Here is an 18,284-nt window from a genome sequence, read left to right as displayed (position 1 = left end):
ATATATATATATATATATAGATCTATCTATACATTGACAAAGTTCTATATAACCAAGATACGAAGGATGAGGCTCCTTCAAGAAGATTTAAAATTGGATTATCAAATATTACTGCATATTTGCTGCGACTTGACAAAGCCACAACAGATCCCAAAAAAAGATTTGGGAAATACTTATAAATCTAATAGCTATTTATACTGCAAGCATAGTTAATCCAATGTAGAATAGAAATGACTGAGCCAGCAGATTATTTTCCATTATATAAACTGGTGGTAAAACCCAGAACAGAACTCCAGGTAAAACATTAAAGTCAATAATACAAATGGAAGTTTGAATGTGCTTAATATGGGTGTGCACTGCTCAAGGCTCCATTAGGTTTTGGCCCCATAGTAGGACATAGAGGCTGGCTGTAGCAAAATACTGCTGTGAATGAGCAAAAACTTGCCAGCCAACTCTGTCCTTCTACAAACTTGCACTCAGGGCAGGCATCTCAACAACGCAATGTAGAAATTCTAAAACCACATTATGCACATGCACTGGAAGATCCTCTCCAAAAAGTTCATGTTCACCTAAAACTGAAATATGAAGGCACGACTTAGTCTTTTCAATCATTTACTGCTTTTCCATATTTCCTAAAGTCTCCAGTGGTGAGATCACAATGCTGGAATTCCAAGTTTTGCCCCTCAGACAGCCAGAGCTATGTTGCTTGGCAAAATGACTGCCCGTGTCCTGGTTGAGGAAATAGAGGGGGGCAGGAGGTCCTGCAATTAGATCCCTCCACCTCAGAGTTTCTGAAGCCTACATCAGAGGGCTCGCCCCAGAAAAAAACAAAAATGTCAGTTATAAGTTGACTTTAGACATCACCACCACCATCTTCTTTTAGTTGACATGGCACCAGGAATTGTTCAGTGACTGCTAAAAAATGGAATATCCATAATGCTGCTTTGGCCTGGTTACATGGCAAGAAATATTAACATTTCTATGTGGCCAAATATGGAGCCCCAGGACCCAGCTAAACATGGCAGATCTTTTTGGGCTCTCCCAGGTTTAGGAAACTATTAAAACACTTCAGCCTATAGAAAAAGTCTTCAGTCTGACTTTAGAATGGTCAGTAGATTCACCGTACAATGCACACATCCACGATACAGAATTTGGCTCGGCAAGTAGGACAAGGCACTTGGCTGGACAGCCAGGTCTCTGGATGCTGCTGGTCCTGACGACTGGCAAACCACTTGCCCATACAAGTAAGGCACCACATAGGGCGGCAGTAACACTGTTGGCATTCCCCCTCTGTGGGCTCATGGCAATTCTTGACAAGCTTGATGTTGGCACTGGTCTGCATGCAGCCAATACAGGGTTCCAACTCCTGTGAGAAACATAAGCATGCAATTAAGACAGACAGCCACATTTACCTAAAGGTTAGTGGAACAGGAAGTAGTACACATAATGATCAACTATAAATTTACCTATAAACAATAGAGGACTCTACATGGGCAGCCCAGTTTACATTCTGCACAGTCCCAGAATGACTGAACTCCTGTGCATGTGCAGAAGTGATGTTATCCCTGGCCGGCCAATCAAGATGGCTGAAGTTGGGCACCCGGAAGAAAAATGCCTGCTGGCTAGGGACCTCATGGGTGCCAGACCCTTGAAGCAGGTAAAAATTGTGGACTTCAGTTTTGCCCTTGCAACCCTTTCTAAAGAGACTTCAAGAAACCCTTATTAACCCAACTGTGCCTTCAATCAGCAGATTACATGTACATTTTGTGTGCAAATATGTTTGAATTAATCTTTCAGTTTTGCGACCAAAGTGACAGTTGTAGTTTTGTGTGATCATGCTGCCAAACAGCAACTGTCTGCCTCTTGTTTGCTGTGCTGCACCTGCAAACACTTATTTGGAGATGACATTTGGTCTCATAACTGTGGGAAAATTTTTTCCAAAAAAAAAAAAAAAATATATATATATATATGCCCCCAAAATGTGGTTAAAATAAAAGTAGTGAGCGATTAACAACCACAAGCATCTACAGCAAAACAGTGCTCTAGGTATAAAGAGCAGGAACCTAGAGATGTGGTTTATTATATATATATATATATATATATATATATATATATATATATATACATATACATATACATACACACACACATACATACACACACATAGTATATATCTATCATTTTTTTTTTTCTTTCTTTTTTAATACATACAATCCTTATTTATAATTAGACATTAAATACATGGCAAAGGATTCCCAGAGCACCAAGGGCCCATATACACCTAGGTGTAAAGGCAACATGCATGTGCTATACATTTCAAAATGGTCAGATTTTCAGTGCAATGTGGTGTGTTGTCAGCAAATTCAAATTAATAGGGTCCATTGGCATTCTGTTCAAATGAAAGGGCTGCCTTAACACAATAAATGTTAAGGGATCAGTCAGATATGACCAGACCCAAAGGGATAGGACAACACACATCAGTAACCCTCTACTCTGTACTTTGAGACAGGATGGCTGTCAGTGAAACCTCGAATAGATGAGGATCAGTCATTAACTTGTGTGTTTAAATTTCAGCGTGAGCGAATGTACTCTGTAAAGGGTCTCTCTTTCAGCAAAGCAGGTAAGGATAGCCTAGGAAAAGCAGCCCGAGTCCAAAAACTCCACCTGGCTCAGAGGAAAACGAAATAATAAATATGCAATATTTCGAATTTACCTGACTAGAAAAAAAAAAAAAAAATGTAAAAATGGGATTTTTGACTTAATGTAAAATCCATTTCTCTGATGTTCATTGATGGACACAGCTTCTGGTATTCATAAGCATTGTGTTATACTGCCCCCTACAGGAGTAGGACACTACACAGAAAATAACTCTGGCTACACCCATGGGCAGTCCCAAGGGGTATATTCCCTCTCTCTCTCTGCTATAGCCACTAAGGTTTGTTACAAGCAGTGTCAGGAGAATTATAACTCCACAGAGGGGTGGGTACTGTGTCAGTCAATGATCATCAGAGAAATGGATTTTACGGTAGGTCAAAAATCCAATTTTCTCTTTCGTTCATTGACGGACACAGCTTTTGGTATTCATAACCATTGAGACGTCCCAAAGCAGTGTTAAACTTGAGGGGTGGGAAGAACAAAAAATTCCCAAGGCTAAACATTAGCCAACCATGCAACAGGTGCTCAACCAAACAACTGGAGCCCATCCGAAAAAAAACAATACACCCTCAAAGAGGATCAGGTCCTCTTAAACAGCAGCCTGCAAAAGCAAGCATCCTCAGATGCCAACACATCCACTTTATAGAACTTCGTGAAAAGTAAACACAGACGACCAGGTGGCTGCCTTGCAAACCTACGTCATTGACGCCTGATGACGCAAAGCCCAGTAGGCACTGAGCGTCCGAATGGAGTGCGCCTTGACAGGGAAAGGAGGAACCTGACCCTTGATGGAATAGGCCTGAACTACTCTCTATCTGATCCATCTGGAAATGGTAGCAGAGGAAGCAGACAAACCTTTCTAAAGCACATCCGTGAGCACAAATAGTAAATCTGACTTCGTAAAAAAGACTTTGTAGCTGTCAGGCACACCCTAATTGCCCGAACCACATCCAAGGCATGCAAGGCAAATTCCTAAGGATGTTTAGGTCTGGGACACAGGGAAGACAACACAATGTCTTCATTCAAATGAAAATCAAAGTCCACCTTAGGAAGGAACGATGGACAGGGACAAAGAACCACTTTTTCCCTGTGGATCACCAAGTAAGGTGAACGGCAGAACAACACTGCCAGTTCCGACACCCTGTGTGCAGAGGGGATAGCCACCAAAAAGGCCACTTTCTGAGACAACGTAAGCAGAGGAATCTCCTGAAGGTTATCAAAGGGAGACTTCTTGAGAACCAAAGTACCAAATTGGAGGTTCGAAGGCGGCAATGTAGACCGCTCTGGAGGGACCAAGTGCCGAACACCCTGAAGAAAGGTATGTACCAGAGAGTGTGTGGCCAAGGGTCGTTGATAGAAAATTGCCAAGGCTGATAACTGGCCCTTGATAGTACTCAAGGCTAACTTCTGTTCAACCCCCCATTGAAGGAAGGTTAAGAGCCGAGCCATCGGAAATATGAGCGAGGCGGAACCCCAAGGGATTCACACCATGCAATGTACGTCTTCCACGTACAATGGTAGATCTTTGGAGAAGTAGATTTCCTAACCTTTAACAGCGTAGGAATCACAGATTCAGACAATCCCCTATCCTTCAGCACCTGGCTTTCAACAGCCAAGCCATCAAAGCCAGCAACTGCAAAGCAGGATGGAAGATTGACCTTTGGGACAGCAGATCCTGCCTGAGAGTAAGCCTCCAAGGAAACGTCGGCAACCAGCCGCACCAGGTCGGCATACCAGGCCCGGCGAGTCCAGACCGGGGCCACTAACATGACCGGAACCTCTTTGGCTTCAATCCTGCGCTGAAGTCTTGGCAGAAGCTGGAGAGGAGGGAAGGTGTAAATCAGATGATATTGATCCCACGGGGCCACCAGAGGATCCCTTGACCAACGCCAACAGATCTACCTTTGGGGGTGCTCCACTGGAGACACAGCTGATGAAACACCTTCAGATGAAGAGACCATTCCCCCTGGTCTAACGCCTGCCAACTGGGGTAATCCGCCTCCCAGTTTTCCACTACAGGAAAGTGAATGGCGAGGAGGGCTGGAACGAACTGTTCTGCCTACCAGAGAATGCCGGCTACCTCCAGAACCACCAGAACACTTCTTGTGCCCCCTTGGTGCTTGACATAAGCCACAATCATTGCACTGTCATACTGAATGTGCACTGGACAGCCTTGGAGACGATCCATCCAATGTTCCAGGCACAGCCTTATCACTCGTAACTCCAGGACAGTGATCGGTAGTCTGGATTCTACCAGGGTCACGACCCCCCTAGGCAGACTTCTGGCGAGGACGCCTCCCCACCCGGACAGGCTGGCATCCGTGGTGACCACTGTCCAATACAAGTGTAGGAAGGATTTGCCCTGCCGGAGTGCCGGAGAACGAAGCCACCAAATCAGGGACTCGATCGTACCCCAGATCAGCTAGATTGGGTTGTAGCAGAGACTGCGGATTCTTGTCCCATGCGATGAGAATATCCCGTTGCAGGGACCTCGTATGGAACTGTGCAAACTGGACCGCCTTGAAGGTTGACACCATCAGGCCCAGCACCTGCATTCACGTCCAGAAGGACGACTATCTGCTGGTCAGCATGAGGCGAACTGCAACCTGCAGTGTCTGAATTTTGTCCAGAGGAAGAAATACTCTGGCTAAGGTCAGGTCCAAAGTCAGCCCCAGATAGTCTAGTTTTGTAGAAGGGACCAAGGCTGACTTCTGAAGATTCAAAATCCAGCCGAACTCCCCCAGAGTTCATATAGTGATCTCCAGGTTTTCTACCAACGCAGCAGAAGAATTTGCTTGCAGAAGGGGATCGTCTAAATAGCCCAGGACCGCGATCCTCCGCTGGTGTAACAATGCTAGTACTGGAGCCAACACTTTAGTGAAAACCCGGCAAGTGGGGGGTGAGACCAAAAGGTAACTCCACAAACCGATAATGTACCTCTCCCACTGCGAAGTGGAGGAAGCGTTGGTGACCGACACATATAGGAATGTGAAGGTAGGCATCTTTGATGTCTATGGAGGCAAGAAAATCCCCCTGATGCAGGGAAGCCACCACTGTGCAAATGACTCCATCCTGAACTTCTGCACCCACACAAAGCAGTCCAGCGCCTTGAGGTCCAGGATTGGACGCACCTTGCCCTGCTTTCTGGGGACTGAAAACAGGTTTGAGTAAAACCCCTGAAAACGTTGCGCAATGAGGAGCAGGACAATCACCCCTTGAAGCAAAAGGTATTGCACCGCCCCAAAGAGGACCTGTAAGCAGCCTGGGGACAGTTGCACGTTGGAAGGAAGGGAGAGCACGAAACTCGATCTTGTATCCTGATCGTATGACTTCGTGGACCCACTTGTCTTGTACCAGGGAAGTCCACGGGTCCCAGAATCAGCAAAGACGCCCCCCCACCCCAGATACAGGTGAGTGCGCACCTTCATGCTGAAGGAGCCTTGTCTGCGGGTCTCGAGAAGCCCGCTCTTGACTTGGATCCACCAGAGGAGGCCCGGAAAGACTTTGATCCCTTGTCAGTTGATCCTGAGGGGCGAAAAAACTTCTTATGAGCCGAAAAGGAGGGCCCACGTCTGCGACGAGGGTCCTTGCCCTTAGTAGCCTGTGGAAGAATAGGTACTCTTCCCCCTGTGAGATCCTTAATGATGTCATCCAGGGTAGCTCCAAACAGACGATCTCCTTGAAAAGGAAGAGCAGCCAGGGCTTTTTTTTTTTTTTTTTTTAGAAGTTTGGGCCGCAGACCAGCATTTTAGCCTATGGACACGCCGAAGGATCACTGCTGAAACAGAGAACCAACCCACTAGGGGAGCCGCATCCAAAGATGCATCACAGTTACACTGCAGCCCCTGGACCAGCTGGTCTGCCAGCTCAGCAAATGCAGGTGGGAGTTGTTCTCCCTCAAGGTCACAATGTAAAAGCTTAGCCCACTCGGTCAGAGTTTGCAACACCAGGGCAATGGTGAGCACCGGCCTCAATGCCAAGCCAGTCAGGGTGAACAAATTGCGGGCCACAGCCTCTGCTTTTTTGTCAGCTAGGTTCCTAAGGGCCAGAGACTCTTCAACCAGAATCATGGTTGCTTTGTTTACCTGGAAACCAGAGGGTCCACCAACGGTGGAACAGACCACTTCTTGAAAAGGGACTCTTTATAGGGGTATTGCCTAAAAAACCACTTAGGGACCTCAAAGGGACGCTTCGGTCATCCTCACTCTTTTGTGACAATTCTGTCAAAATAGATGGGGAAGGGGAACCTTTGCTGCTCTGGATGGTTTGTGAGTGCCAAAGGGAACCTGCGCCCCTGTCGCAGTCACGTCCTCCCTCTTTACGGTCTCACGCACAAATACAATAAGTGCGTCCACCAGCACCTTTTGTGCGTGGTTGCAGACATGGAGGAATCATCCTCACAATCTGAGTATTCAGGGCATGTGGTTGCAGACCCATCAGGGTGACCCATATCCGCGGCGGCCGAATCAGATTCAGGATCTAATGAGACAGATAAGACAGGGGAAGGCGGGGGTGCTTTTTGCTTTGATTGATAGCTCTGCTCTCTTCATTTATCTATAGATCCTGTTTCAATCATAAAAGCTGTAATATGGGTTCTATGAATGGCGGAAGTGTGCAGAATGGGTGGGTATAGTCAAAATCCTTTGATGAAAGCCCCCCTGTGGCAGCCCTTTAATCTTCTGGTGCAGCGGGAGTTAAAACAATTAGGTTTCATCAAGAGATTCTGACTATACCCACCCTTTCTGCGCAGCTCCACCATTCATAATGGAACAGGATCTATGAATGGAGTGAGCAGAGCTATCAATTATCCACCTGTCCTCCATTCTTAGATCCTCTTCCGTTCACAGAAGCTGTAGTATAGCTTCTATTAATGGCAGAGCTGTGTGTAAAAGGCGGATATAACCAAATCTCTAAATGAGAGCCTGTGACCGCCCATTATTTCTACTTACCACCGCCACACCAGAAGATTACAGCAAAGGGGCGAGGGCAGGACAGAGGAAGATTACTACTAACAGCAGAGGAACACAACCTACTGATTGTAAGTTATGTCTCTTGTGCTTATTTTTCGGTTTTTGATTGCACTTAGGCTTTAAAGTGATATTAAAATCTCAGGTTTTTTTTTTTTTTAATTAAAAAACAAAAAAACAAACGTGTTATACTTACCTGCTCTGGGCAGTGGTATTGCACAGAGCAGCCCTGATCCTCCTCTTCTCGGGTCCCTTAATGGCATTCCTGGCCCCTCCCTCCTGCCGAATGCCCACACAGGCCTCGGCTTGCTATAGGGGCAACCGAGCCGCTGTTCTCAGAGTCCTTGCAGACATGGAGCTGCGGCTTGGCCCCACCCCTTCTCTCTCCTCATTGGCTTACTGACTTTGATTGAATGAGGAGGGAAGAGTCCCTGACAGCCGAGACTCTCTTGCAAGATTGCTGGATAAAGATAGGCTCAGGTGAGTATTAGGGGGGTTGCTTCACACAAAGTTTTTTTAACTTAATGCATAGAATGCATTAAGATAAAAAGCCTTCTGACTTTAGAACCACTTTAAAATCAAGCAACGGGTTTGCTCTACCTCTCTATTCTTGTGGGACTGGAAACGCCAGTGCCCTGGCAGGAGTATCTGTTAACTCTCACAATGCTAATCAACCAGGGGAAGCCGGCAACACAATAACATTTCAAAGCTTTTTTTTTAGCTACATTGTAAAAACCAGCACATAAGGAGGCTTATGTGGTTCAGCTAAACAGCGTGCTTATAAGCCGAGTGGCTGAGATGTGTAAACCTGCTGTATTTCACTATGTAGCCAAATAAAATATTAAAGAGATTGTAAATATTTTTAAAATAGCAAACAGGTTTAAAAAACCTGCTCTGTGCAATAGAATTGCACAGAGTGGCCCTAAACCTCGAATTCTCCGATCCTCCGCTGGCACTCCAGGCTTCACCCCTCCGCCGACTGCACCCATAGAAAGCCATTATCTATGGGGCTCTAATGCAGGCTCGCCCCCAAGCCTCAATGTCTGTCTCTATTGACATAGACAGCGGGACTCGAGCCCGCCCCCCCATCACTGGCTTTGACAGCAGCGGGAGCCAATTGCTCCCGCTAAACAAAAGTAAAATTCACTGCAATGTGCTGCGCTGTGCCCACTAAATAGTTAATAAACAAACAAGTATTCCTAATTACTTAAAAAAAAAAAAAAAAAAACTAAATGAATAAAAATATTCCACATTAATAACAATAATATAAGAAATTTGCGTGCATCCAAAGTTCCATGATGGAAAATATATAACAATCAATAACATTGTGAAGTCCATGTATCAAATACTGTGATGTGTTGTCTAATTGCCATTCACCAATCCCATCAGTGCTCCTTATAAGGCTTGGTAACCTAAGTAGTGAATAACCACACTTGTGCTTACCCCTTAAGGGTAAATTCTCACCTTATAAAATGTGACCTCGCAGTTAAACTTGGTCAATAAGCACTTTTTAGCCTCTCCTGGGCTAGGGTGGAAGGAATCCAGATCTCCTTTTTACTCCTCCTCTGTTTTGCTGCCTCATACCATGTCAATCTTATCCAATAGCTTATGTGCGGGGAAAGAAATGCCAATCGTGCTTAAATCCCTAAAATAATATTCCTTTATTAAATAGCTAAAAACACTACTCACATTTGTCTGGTGCTTCCATTTTGCTAATGTGATATTTCCTCAAACACCACACAACCCACAATAACGCGTAGGGGAGGGGCAAACAGAAGTGCACAGCGCCCGAACCCCATGGTAGAGATACTGGCTATTGCGGCTTGTGTGGTGTTCGAGGAGATATCACATATACAAAAAAGCGTGTTTAGACTGGTGCGCTGGAAGCACCAGACAAATGTGAGTAGTGTTTTTAGCCATTTAAAGCGGTGTTCCGGCCTCAAATACCTTTTTTAACTAAAAATACCCCAATAATACTAATCCATCGCCCTTTACAGAACCGCTATTCTCATACTTACAAGGTGTACAGTATTGGATTTTAGTCAAAATCTTACTTTTAAAAACGCTGTCTGGGCGCGGCCATCTTAGACGTGGGCATCTGAAGCCGCAGTGTAATCTGCTGTGTCCGTCTTCCTGATTCCAGGGAGTGTTCTGGGAGTTCTTCCTGATTCCAGCCTCCTGGGAGTGATGACAAACAGCTCCCAGGATGCAATGCAAAGGCGGAAGTGATGTCGGTGGCCGTGGGGAAAAGGAGGAAGTACAATCAAAAATGCCCTGAAAATAAGGTAAGGGACCCCTGAAAAAAATTGAAAATGCCCAATTGTTGATCAGCATAGCGAGCACTCCAGGAATCACTAAAGTTGCAAAATAGGCCGGAACTCCTCTTTAATAAAGGAATAGTATTTTACGGTATAAGCACGATTGGCATTTCTTCTCCCTTTTAGAGGAGACTGACCTAGTATGAGGCAGCGACATGGAGGAGTAAAGAGGAGATCTAGATTACTTATATCCTAGCCCAAGAGAGGCTAAAGAGCGCTTATTGGCCAAGCTTAACTGCGAGGTCACATTTTATAAAGTGAAAATATACCCTTAAGAGGGAGAACGAGCATGGTGATTCACTACTATGATTACAAGCAGCAGAAGGAATAAGGAGCATTGGTGAATGGCAATTACACTACACGTCACAGGATATATTATATAGACTTCCCATTGTGATGGATTGTTATATGTAATTCCATCATACGTGCAAATTGCTTATATTCATTCTCTCTCTCTCTCTCTCTCTAATATATATATATATATATATATATATATATATACACACACACACACACACACACACACACACACAGAATATTTGTGTGGAATATTTTTAATCAGTTGGTTTTTTAAATTAACAATGGCTCCCGCTGCCTCAGAAAAGCTAGTGAGACCAGGAAGGGCGGGGAGAGCAGAGAAGAGCTGCAGATGGACACAGCGCTGGATCGCATGTCAATGTTGATAATGAATTAGAGGTTAGTAACTGCAATGCGCAGTCATACTATGGTGCCCCTGCCCTGCTCCAGAGGCTATGCATTGTCTTTTTGAATGACATGGCTACAGGAACATTTGTGTGATATTAACCTACCTGGTTACTGGGCAGCTGATAGAAACTATTGGCTTCTACGAGAGATCTGAAGGTCTCCAGGAACAAGTCGCTCAGGGTTTGATGGATCACAACATTTGCCGCATTTCGGATGGGGGCGTGAAGCTTCTCCTTTAGCTCACCATATTCTGTAGAGTTTAACCTGCAAGCATAGAAGGATAGAATAAAATTCTCTGAACCTCTGTATTGTTTTTATAGATAGATATATATATATATATATATATATATATATATATATATATATATATATATATATATATATAAAAAAAAAAAAAAAAAAAGAGTCAACTTCACCTCAAGCTGATCTTCCAATTTTTATTTTGGTAAAAAATCTCCTGGTTGCTTTTTTTTTTAAGCCTCCAAAAGGTTGTTGGTCTCCTTTTCAAAAGTAATTGTGTGTTTATGTTCGTACGTGCACTCCTGCATCTATTCTCCCCTTACTTCCTCTTCACACAGCATTCGAGAAGCAGCAGGAGCCATTGGCTCTTGCTGCGGTCAAACGCAGTAAAGAGGAAGTGGGGGGCGGGCCTAAGTCCCGCTGTGTAAGTCTTTGGAGCGCGGCTCCATAGACACACAGGTCAGGAGAGCGCAGACTACACTTCTTCCCATAGCAAGTGGCTGGCTATGGTGGACAGAAAAAGATTGTCGCAGGGGACCCTAGAAGAGGAGGATCGGGGCACGGATCATAGCACTGCACAGAGCAGGTAAGTATAACATGTTAGTTATTTAAATTTTAAACATTTGACTAAGTAACACTTTAAGGTCCGGTTCACACTGATGCGATGCGGGAAGGCTGCGAATCCGCAGCCTGTTCCCACATCGCACACGCACCCCCGGCAGTTCACACTGCCATATGCAATACGCTAGGGGTATCAATGTAATCTTAACGACACCCCCAGTTTGATCGCATATCGCAGTGCGATCGTGCAGTTTGCACAGGATCAGATCGCACAAGTGTGAACCGCTGTGCGATCTGATCCTGATGCGGCTTCCAAAAAGGGTCCCTGTGCGTGTTTGCTGCGGCTTCGGTGCGAATTTAGCCATACAAAGTGTATGGCTAAACTCGCACCGCACAGCCGATCGCATGTAATGAAGGAGCAGTGCGCTCCGACATTACATGCGAACCCGGCACTCGCACAAGTGTGAACCGGGGCTAAAAGGTTTATTAAACAAAAAAAAACATGTCATACTTACCTGCTCTGTGCAGTGGTTGTGCACATGGTAGCCACGATCTTCTTTTCGGGTCCCCCGCCGGCGCTCCCGGCTCCTCCTCTTTAGCCAGTGCCCCCAATGGCAAGCTGCTTGCTCTGAGGGCACTCTTTGCATCTATAAGGCACACAGAGCTACTGCTTGGCCATGCCCCCCACTCTCACCTTATTGGCTCAATGGCCGTCATTGACAGTAGCAGGAGCCAATGGCTATCGCTGCTGTCTCAGCCAATGAGGATTGAGAGACCTGGGGAGAAGCTCAGCTCTTATGCACTTTGCTGGATCAGGAGTGAGCTCAGTTGAATGATAGGGGGGGCTGGGAGGGCCGCTGCACACAAAAAAGGTTTTTATCTTTTATGCATTCTAAAAAACTTGAGCCTTTAAAACCACTTTAAGTTTTAATTATTTTTCTTCTGTAAAAGTACCCTATGTCATGACTTTTTGGCGATAGGTTCTCTTTAATGAGACACCAGGGGGTCTAAAAGACCCCTAATATCTCATCAGTCCTTCAATGCCATATACACTGCATTAGATTCTTCCTCTGCCTTACAGGCTGGGGAAACTGACATGGGGACCCGGAAATTATGTTTTACAAGGGTAAGCAAGAAGGGGGGGGGGGACGTGTGTGGAACGAGGCCATTAGCAGGGGAGGGGGGGTTTGAAGCAATTTGGGAGGCGGCCCAACTGCCGGATCCTTTTCATTTGATAGCTGCCAGTCGACATGTCAGATATACTAACACTTACCATAGCTGCTGTGTGTACATCCCCCTGCTGTCAGGTCTATACAGACCTGTCAGAGAAAAGATTAAAGGAATTATAAACCTTCCTGCCTGTGCCTTGTATTTATTTTTCCACCTTGATAAGATTTGCATTGATCATGTAGTTTCTTGTTGTCATTTGCTGCCCTGTACGCACAGCCTATAGTAGATTAAATCTTCATTCCTGTGTTAGAAATTTGTTTGTGCTAAAGAAAATGAGGCATGGCACTGCTCAGGGTAATACACGTCCTCTGTCTGTAGTGTGAGAGCTGACACTTTCTGTGAAGAAACTACATAACCCACAGTCCCTGGGTCACTCAGTCTAGTGCTCTACAGGTGAGAGCTACATAGGAATTAGATCTGACACAGACACAAGCAGGCAGGAAAAAAAAAAAAAGAAAGACCATGACATTTCTTGTATTTTTGATAAAAAAAAGGGACAAGGTAGATGAATGAATACATGGACATAAGGGAATAGATCAGCCATGACAATACAAACTGCAGCCACAAAATGTGCAAACAAACAGAACAGAGAATATAATTACACTAATACCTAGCTAAATAACAAAAACATTTGAAAGTGTACAATGCCTTTATGGTAAGCTTTTGCCAGAGAACTGGAATGAAGCCAAACCAGCAATTCACCTGATATCAAAGGGCCGAACTTTGGGGTTGATGCTTGCCACCCGTATGGTAATGAACTGGATGGGGGTGTTGGAATCCGGGGTGAGTTCATGCTGTCTAGACTCAGTCACAGTGAGATGAATATCTTGTTGCTGTGCTATGTACACCCTGTAGGTGGTCACCTTCATCACCCAGGTGTCGGTCACAATCACCCGGGCTCCTGGCACCCCTGTAGCGAACTTATCAATCCTCCGGAATTCGGTGTTGATGGAAGAGGCCACGACTCTCCAGCCGGACTGGGGAAGGGCGTGATGGGCCAGGGTCCGGGCCAGGGGGTGATTGCTCCATCTCTTCTGTGACCAGTGCAGAGCCAGGAGGCTGGTCAAGGTGGGAAGAGCAACCGCCATCAAGGCAAAAGCCTTCCAGCCTTCGCTGGCCATGTAGAAGTAATAGAGCTGCTTCTCCGGGGCCGCAAAACACATCCCTATGTAATAACCTGAGAAAATAAAACTCGGATGTTATTAATACTCGACAACGACTTCATTCATTTTCATTCCGATCTTCCCAACATGTGAAAAAAATTAGAGAAGAACAGGGCGGCATTAGTAAGAGACCTACATGGGGTAAGAGCAAAGTTCAGGGTGGGTTAAGGGGGAGGGGGGTTGGTAGGATACAAGAAAGTGAGAGAACCTGTAAGTAACATTCTACATAAACAAATGACATTGCTCCATATTGACGGCAAAGTCTCCACAATGTCTCCATACCCCTCCTCTGAGACAATCCGGTTCACTGCACCCTCCTGCCCCTTTCTCAACCTGTCATCACCCCCTTCCCCCCCGATGACAGGTTCTCTTTAATATACAGTTCTATAAGGGTGATGACACAGGGGACAATTAGGACGACAACACAGAAGGTGATCGGGTGACAATGCAGCAACAGGTTGACAACAAAGATCATAGTGACGCCACGGGGGGGGGGGGGCAGGGGGTGATAAAACGAAGGGGGTGATGCCACCGTGGGGGGGCAATCAGAGTGACGCTGTGGGGGGGGGGGACCCTGACAAGGGTGACGCCACAGGGGAGGGGGGCAATCAGGGTGACACCGCGGGGGGAGAATCGGGGTGATGCCGCAGATGGGGGGCAATCAGGGGGACGCTGTGGAGGGGGTGGCTGTCAGGGTGACGCTGCAGAGGGGGGGGTCCTGGGCGACCGGGTTGACGCCGCAGGGGGGGTGGTCATCAGGGTGGGTGACGCCACAGGGGGGGGGGGGATCAGGGTGAAGCTGTAGGGGAGGACATGGGGGACAATGTGGGAGGGCGGGGGGGATGGCAAGGGGGACCACCAAGGGGGGGATGTCACAGGGGACCATCTGGGGGGGGGGGGGGGGGGAATGATGCAGGGGAACAAGAGGGGGGGAGGGGTAACCTCTATGTGAAGTCAGCCAGCAGCTCACCCAATGGCAGCAGGGAGTGGACCAGCACAGTGGCCGTGGTCCTTCTGATGTGGTAGTGGATGAAAGACAGGTCCTCACTCCCCAGCCAGCCGGACAGCAGGTTCTGCACGGTGATCCCAGCCGAGTGGAACTCATTGGGGGTGAATACGAAGCACACAGCGAACACCACGTAGGCTAAAGTGAATGTGACTGCAGGGCTCTCCATTACCGAAAACTCCAACTACCTAAAATCTCCAACCACGTCACTTCCGGTTATTCTACAGAAACTCCACGAACATGCACTTCCTTCCCTAGGCGCGCAGGATGTCGGGAGTTGTGGTCCCCGGTACGTGTCCTGTAGTTCAAAGCCCTGATTGGACAGGTACACCAGGGGGCGGGGATAGGAGTTGGGGGAGCACTGTGATTGAGCATTGTATCATCAAGAAACACATCTGGGAATGGTAATCAGGAACATCATGTAATTATCACACAGAATTATCACTGTGGAATAAAATAACTGACTGCGATGTAACAAATATAAAAAGCAAAACTATATCCTGGAACAGACATGCGCAGAACCACTTATTACAACAAACCTGGCCCAGAACAAAGCGCGTCCGCGGCACAGCATCTTACGTCTTCAGGCGCGTTCACGTCCCGTTCTATTCCCCGATTGGCTCATTCGTACAGGCGTGATCACGTTGTCATAGGAGCTCCCTCCTGATTGGATAGATTGTTCGAACTGTCCAAATTCAAACCGCGGACTCGGAGCAGAGCGGAGCGAGGCGTCAGTACAGGCGGAAGATTATAAATAGCGGAGAACGGAAGCGGACCGGCACCGAGCAGGTAAGAGGCGGCAGTAAGTGACTGAGGGGGTGGCGGGTGGCACTGGGAGCTATGAAGGCCTTAATTGAACTGGCTCGCTCTGTGTATGTCTCCTGTAGTTTCCACTGTGGTGTGGTTTACATTGATGTCAGTGACACTTCTATATTATATAAATATATATGTGTGTGTGTGTGGTGTGACCCCCCCCCCCCTCACAATATTGCTCTGGGTCAGATAATTTTTTTTTTTTTTTAACCATAGACACCCTTCATGGCTTGTAAGCCCCTTCCCTCAACATTCTATATTCCTATAAGCAGAGATTCTGATGACAATATAAAAAATATATATATATATATATATATATATACAGTATATATATAAATTTGTATTGGATATATATTTGCTAGAAATCTGACTTGTATCTTAGTGCAGACTTCTGGGAAAATCGGTGAGCCAATCACACAAGCAGGAAATGATGTTTCTGGGGGTGTGGTCAGTATACATTCTGTGTACAGAACACCTCCAGGTTTCCATATTGCATTGCATTTTCAGAAAATGACAGCGGGTTCAGATTGAAAGAGAATGTTTTTAATAACAGTCAATTACAATATGATTTATGTCACAATTGTATACGCTATATTGTCCCCCCCCCCTCAAAAGTGGAGTTACCCTTTAAAGCGAAACAGGCGCCCCTGGGGTCAGCTTCCAGGTCTCACTTGCCGGCCACTTTCATTGGTCAGGTGGGAGTGACATCACTCCTGCACTTACATGGGAGTGTGGTCAGCTTCGGCATTGCCAATTTTAAATTTGCTTGGGCAAACAGGCAGATAAGTAACTTTAAAGCGGAGCTCCACCCAGAAGGTCACATTTGGTACCTTTCAGGGGGGAGCGGGTACCTTGTTTTAACAGGTATCCCCCCCCCCCCACTTCCATCTGACCTCCACCACAGTAACGTCCCCCTAGAAGTTCAGCCCCCCCCTTCCACTGGGCCATTCACAAAGCACAGTGCAGTAGGGAACCAACTGTGAAGCCACAAGGCGTCACTGCCGATCTCTCCTACTAGGAATGGCGGCAGCTGCATCCCGAGAGCCGATTGAAAAATTGGCTGGGGTGCCGACATCGCAGAATCCCTGGACAGGTAAGAGTTCTAATATTAAGTCAGCAGCAACAGTATGCGTAGCTGCTGACTTTTCATTTTTAATCAGGGGGGGGGGGGGCGCTGAAGCTCCACTTCAAATTGGTTGTAAAGTCACTACAATCCACTGTTACTTTAAAAGATAAGTCCAGGCAAAACCTAACTTAGGCGCCTGTCAGTTTTTCAGGCGGATCTGAACGGATGCCCCATGCATGTCTATGGGGCAGCGGATGTCAGCGGATACATTTCCGCTGACATCCGATCCTGTCTGTCAAATCCGGACGGATGGAAACCCTATTTTCCTTCCGTCTGGTGGATCGGATGAGAACGGACAGGTGTGTGTGTGTGTGTGTGTATATATATGTATGTGTGTATGTATGCATGTGTGTATGTGTGTGTGTATATATATATATATATTTTAGTTTTTTTTTAATTTTTTTTTTCATATTGTCATCAGAGTCTCTGCTTTTAGGAACATAGAATGTTGGGGGAAGGGGCTATAAGTAAGCCCTGAAGGGTGTCTATGGTTAAAAAAAAATCCATACATGGTAATCCTAGGGGCCTTATGGAATCCCAGCCTTCCATCTTACCATACATGGTAAGATCTAAGTGTAAAGAATCCATAGTATCCCTCCATATATCCTTCCAATTATGGATTCTCTACAATAAGATCTTGCCATGTATGGAACCCCTATCTTGTTCGGTATCCAGTGTTATAATGTGATGTATGTAGCTTTGATCTCCTCGAATTGTATATCTCTCTCCGGTCACCCCGATATGATTGTAATAGTTTTTATGGGTGACCGGTTGATGCATATATACACAGGATCATATGTGTTTATTTTGTCCTAAAAACCATATTGTTTGAAATAATTGTTTTTATTGTACATATATCGTTTGGTCTGTGTATGTTATACGATCGATTTTCTTCTGACCCATACAACTAATATGCACTAATAGATTTATATATTTGACAATTTTTTAAAGTTGAAAATTTAATAAACTATTTGATAGTTTTATATTCACATAATCCGGATTGTACAGATATCAATATATATATATATATTCACTATTCCTTGTTTTTTTGTATATTTTTTTAAGCATTTTTTTGCGCTTTTTATTCTCATTTTATAATTGACCCATGTTATTAAACAATGGTAATTTTATCCATATCTTTAATCACAATACATTTAATTTTCATACATAGTTTATACATATTTAGATTTTATCATATTTTTTGCATTTACATATTTTTTCATACACATTTGTGTCACAGGATTCACATTTGATTTTTCACTGGTTTCACATAGATGTTTTATGGGTTTATCCGTGTCCTCGGTAATTAGGAAAATGGTTTACCCCTTATTTGTATCACCTGTTTTTTAATTGATTGGATTTTTGTTTGTGTATATATTGAGATGTTATATCCATTTTTCTTTGTAATGATTAAGCACACAGTCAGTGTGTGAAACGCGTCTACCTTGTCACGATTGTCATATTTGGATGTCCAGTCAATAAATCTGGATTTTGACTCAA

At 45.3% G+C, this 18,284-nt stretch overlaps 2 protein-coding genes across 2 annotated transcripts in view; one reads left to right on the top strand and one right to left on the bottom strand.

The window, feature by feature from the left end:
• Positions 1–923: 923 nt before the first annotated feature.
• Positions 924–15,090, bottom strand: TMEM129 (transmembrane protein 129, E3 ubiquitin ligase). The gene is made up of 4 exons (XM_082274337.1): positions 14,810–15,090; positions 13,379–13,853; positions 10,750–10,909; positions 924–1,366 (listed from the first exon to the last, which is right to left on the bottom strand). Exons 1-4 carry the CDS (start codon positions 15,012–15,014, stop codon positions 1,118–1,120), a joined length of 1,089 nt encoding a protein of 362 aa, XP_082130463.1. The 5' UTR covers positions 15,015–15,090; the 3' UTR covers positions 924–1,117.
• Positions 15,091–15,533: 443 nt separating this feature from the next.
• The window catches only part of TACC3 (transforming acidic coiled-coil containing protein 3), a 93,700-nt gene continuing 90,949 nt past the window's right edge, over positions 15,534–18,284 (top strand). Inside the window, exon 1 of the mRNA XM_082273912.1 lies at positions 15,534–15,634. The gene's annotated coding sequence lies outside the window, so the exon portion shown is untranslated. The remainder of the gene's footprint in view (positions 15,635–18,284) is intronic.

The sequence above is a fragment of the Pelophylax lessonae genome (genome assembly GCF_965119305.1).
Source record: "Pelophylax lessonae genome assembly, chromosome: 1".
NCBI lineage: Eukaryota > Metazoa > Chordata > Amphibia > Anura > Ranidae > Pelophylax > Pelophylax lessonae.
This window is presented reverse-complemented; position numbering and strand designations above follow the sequence as displayed.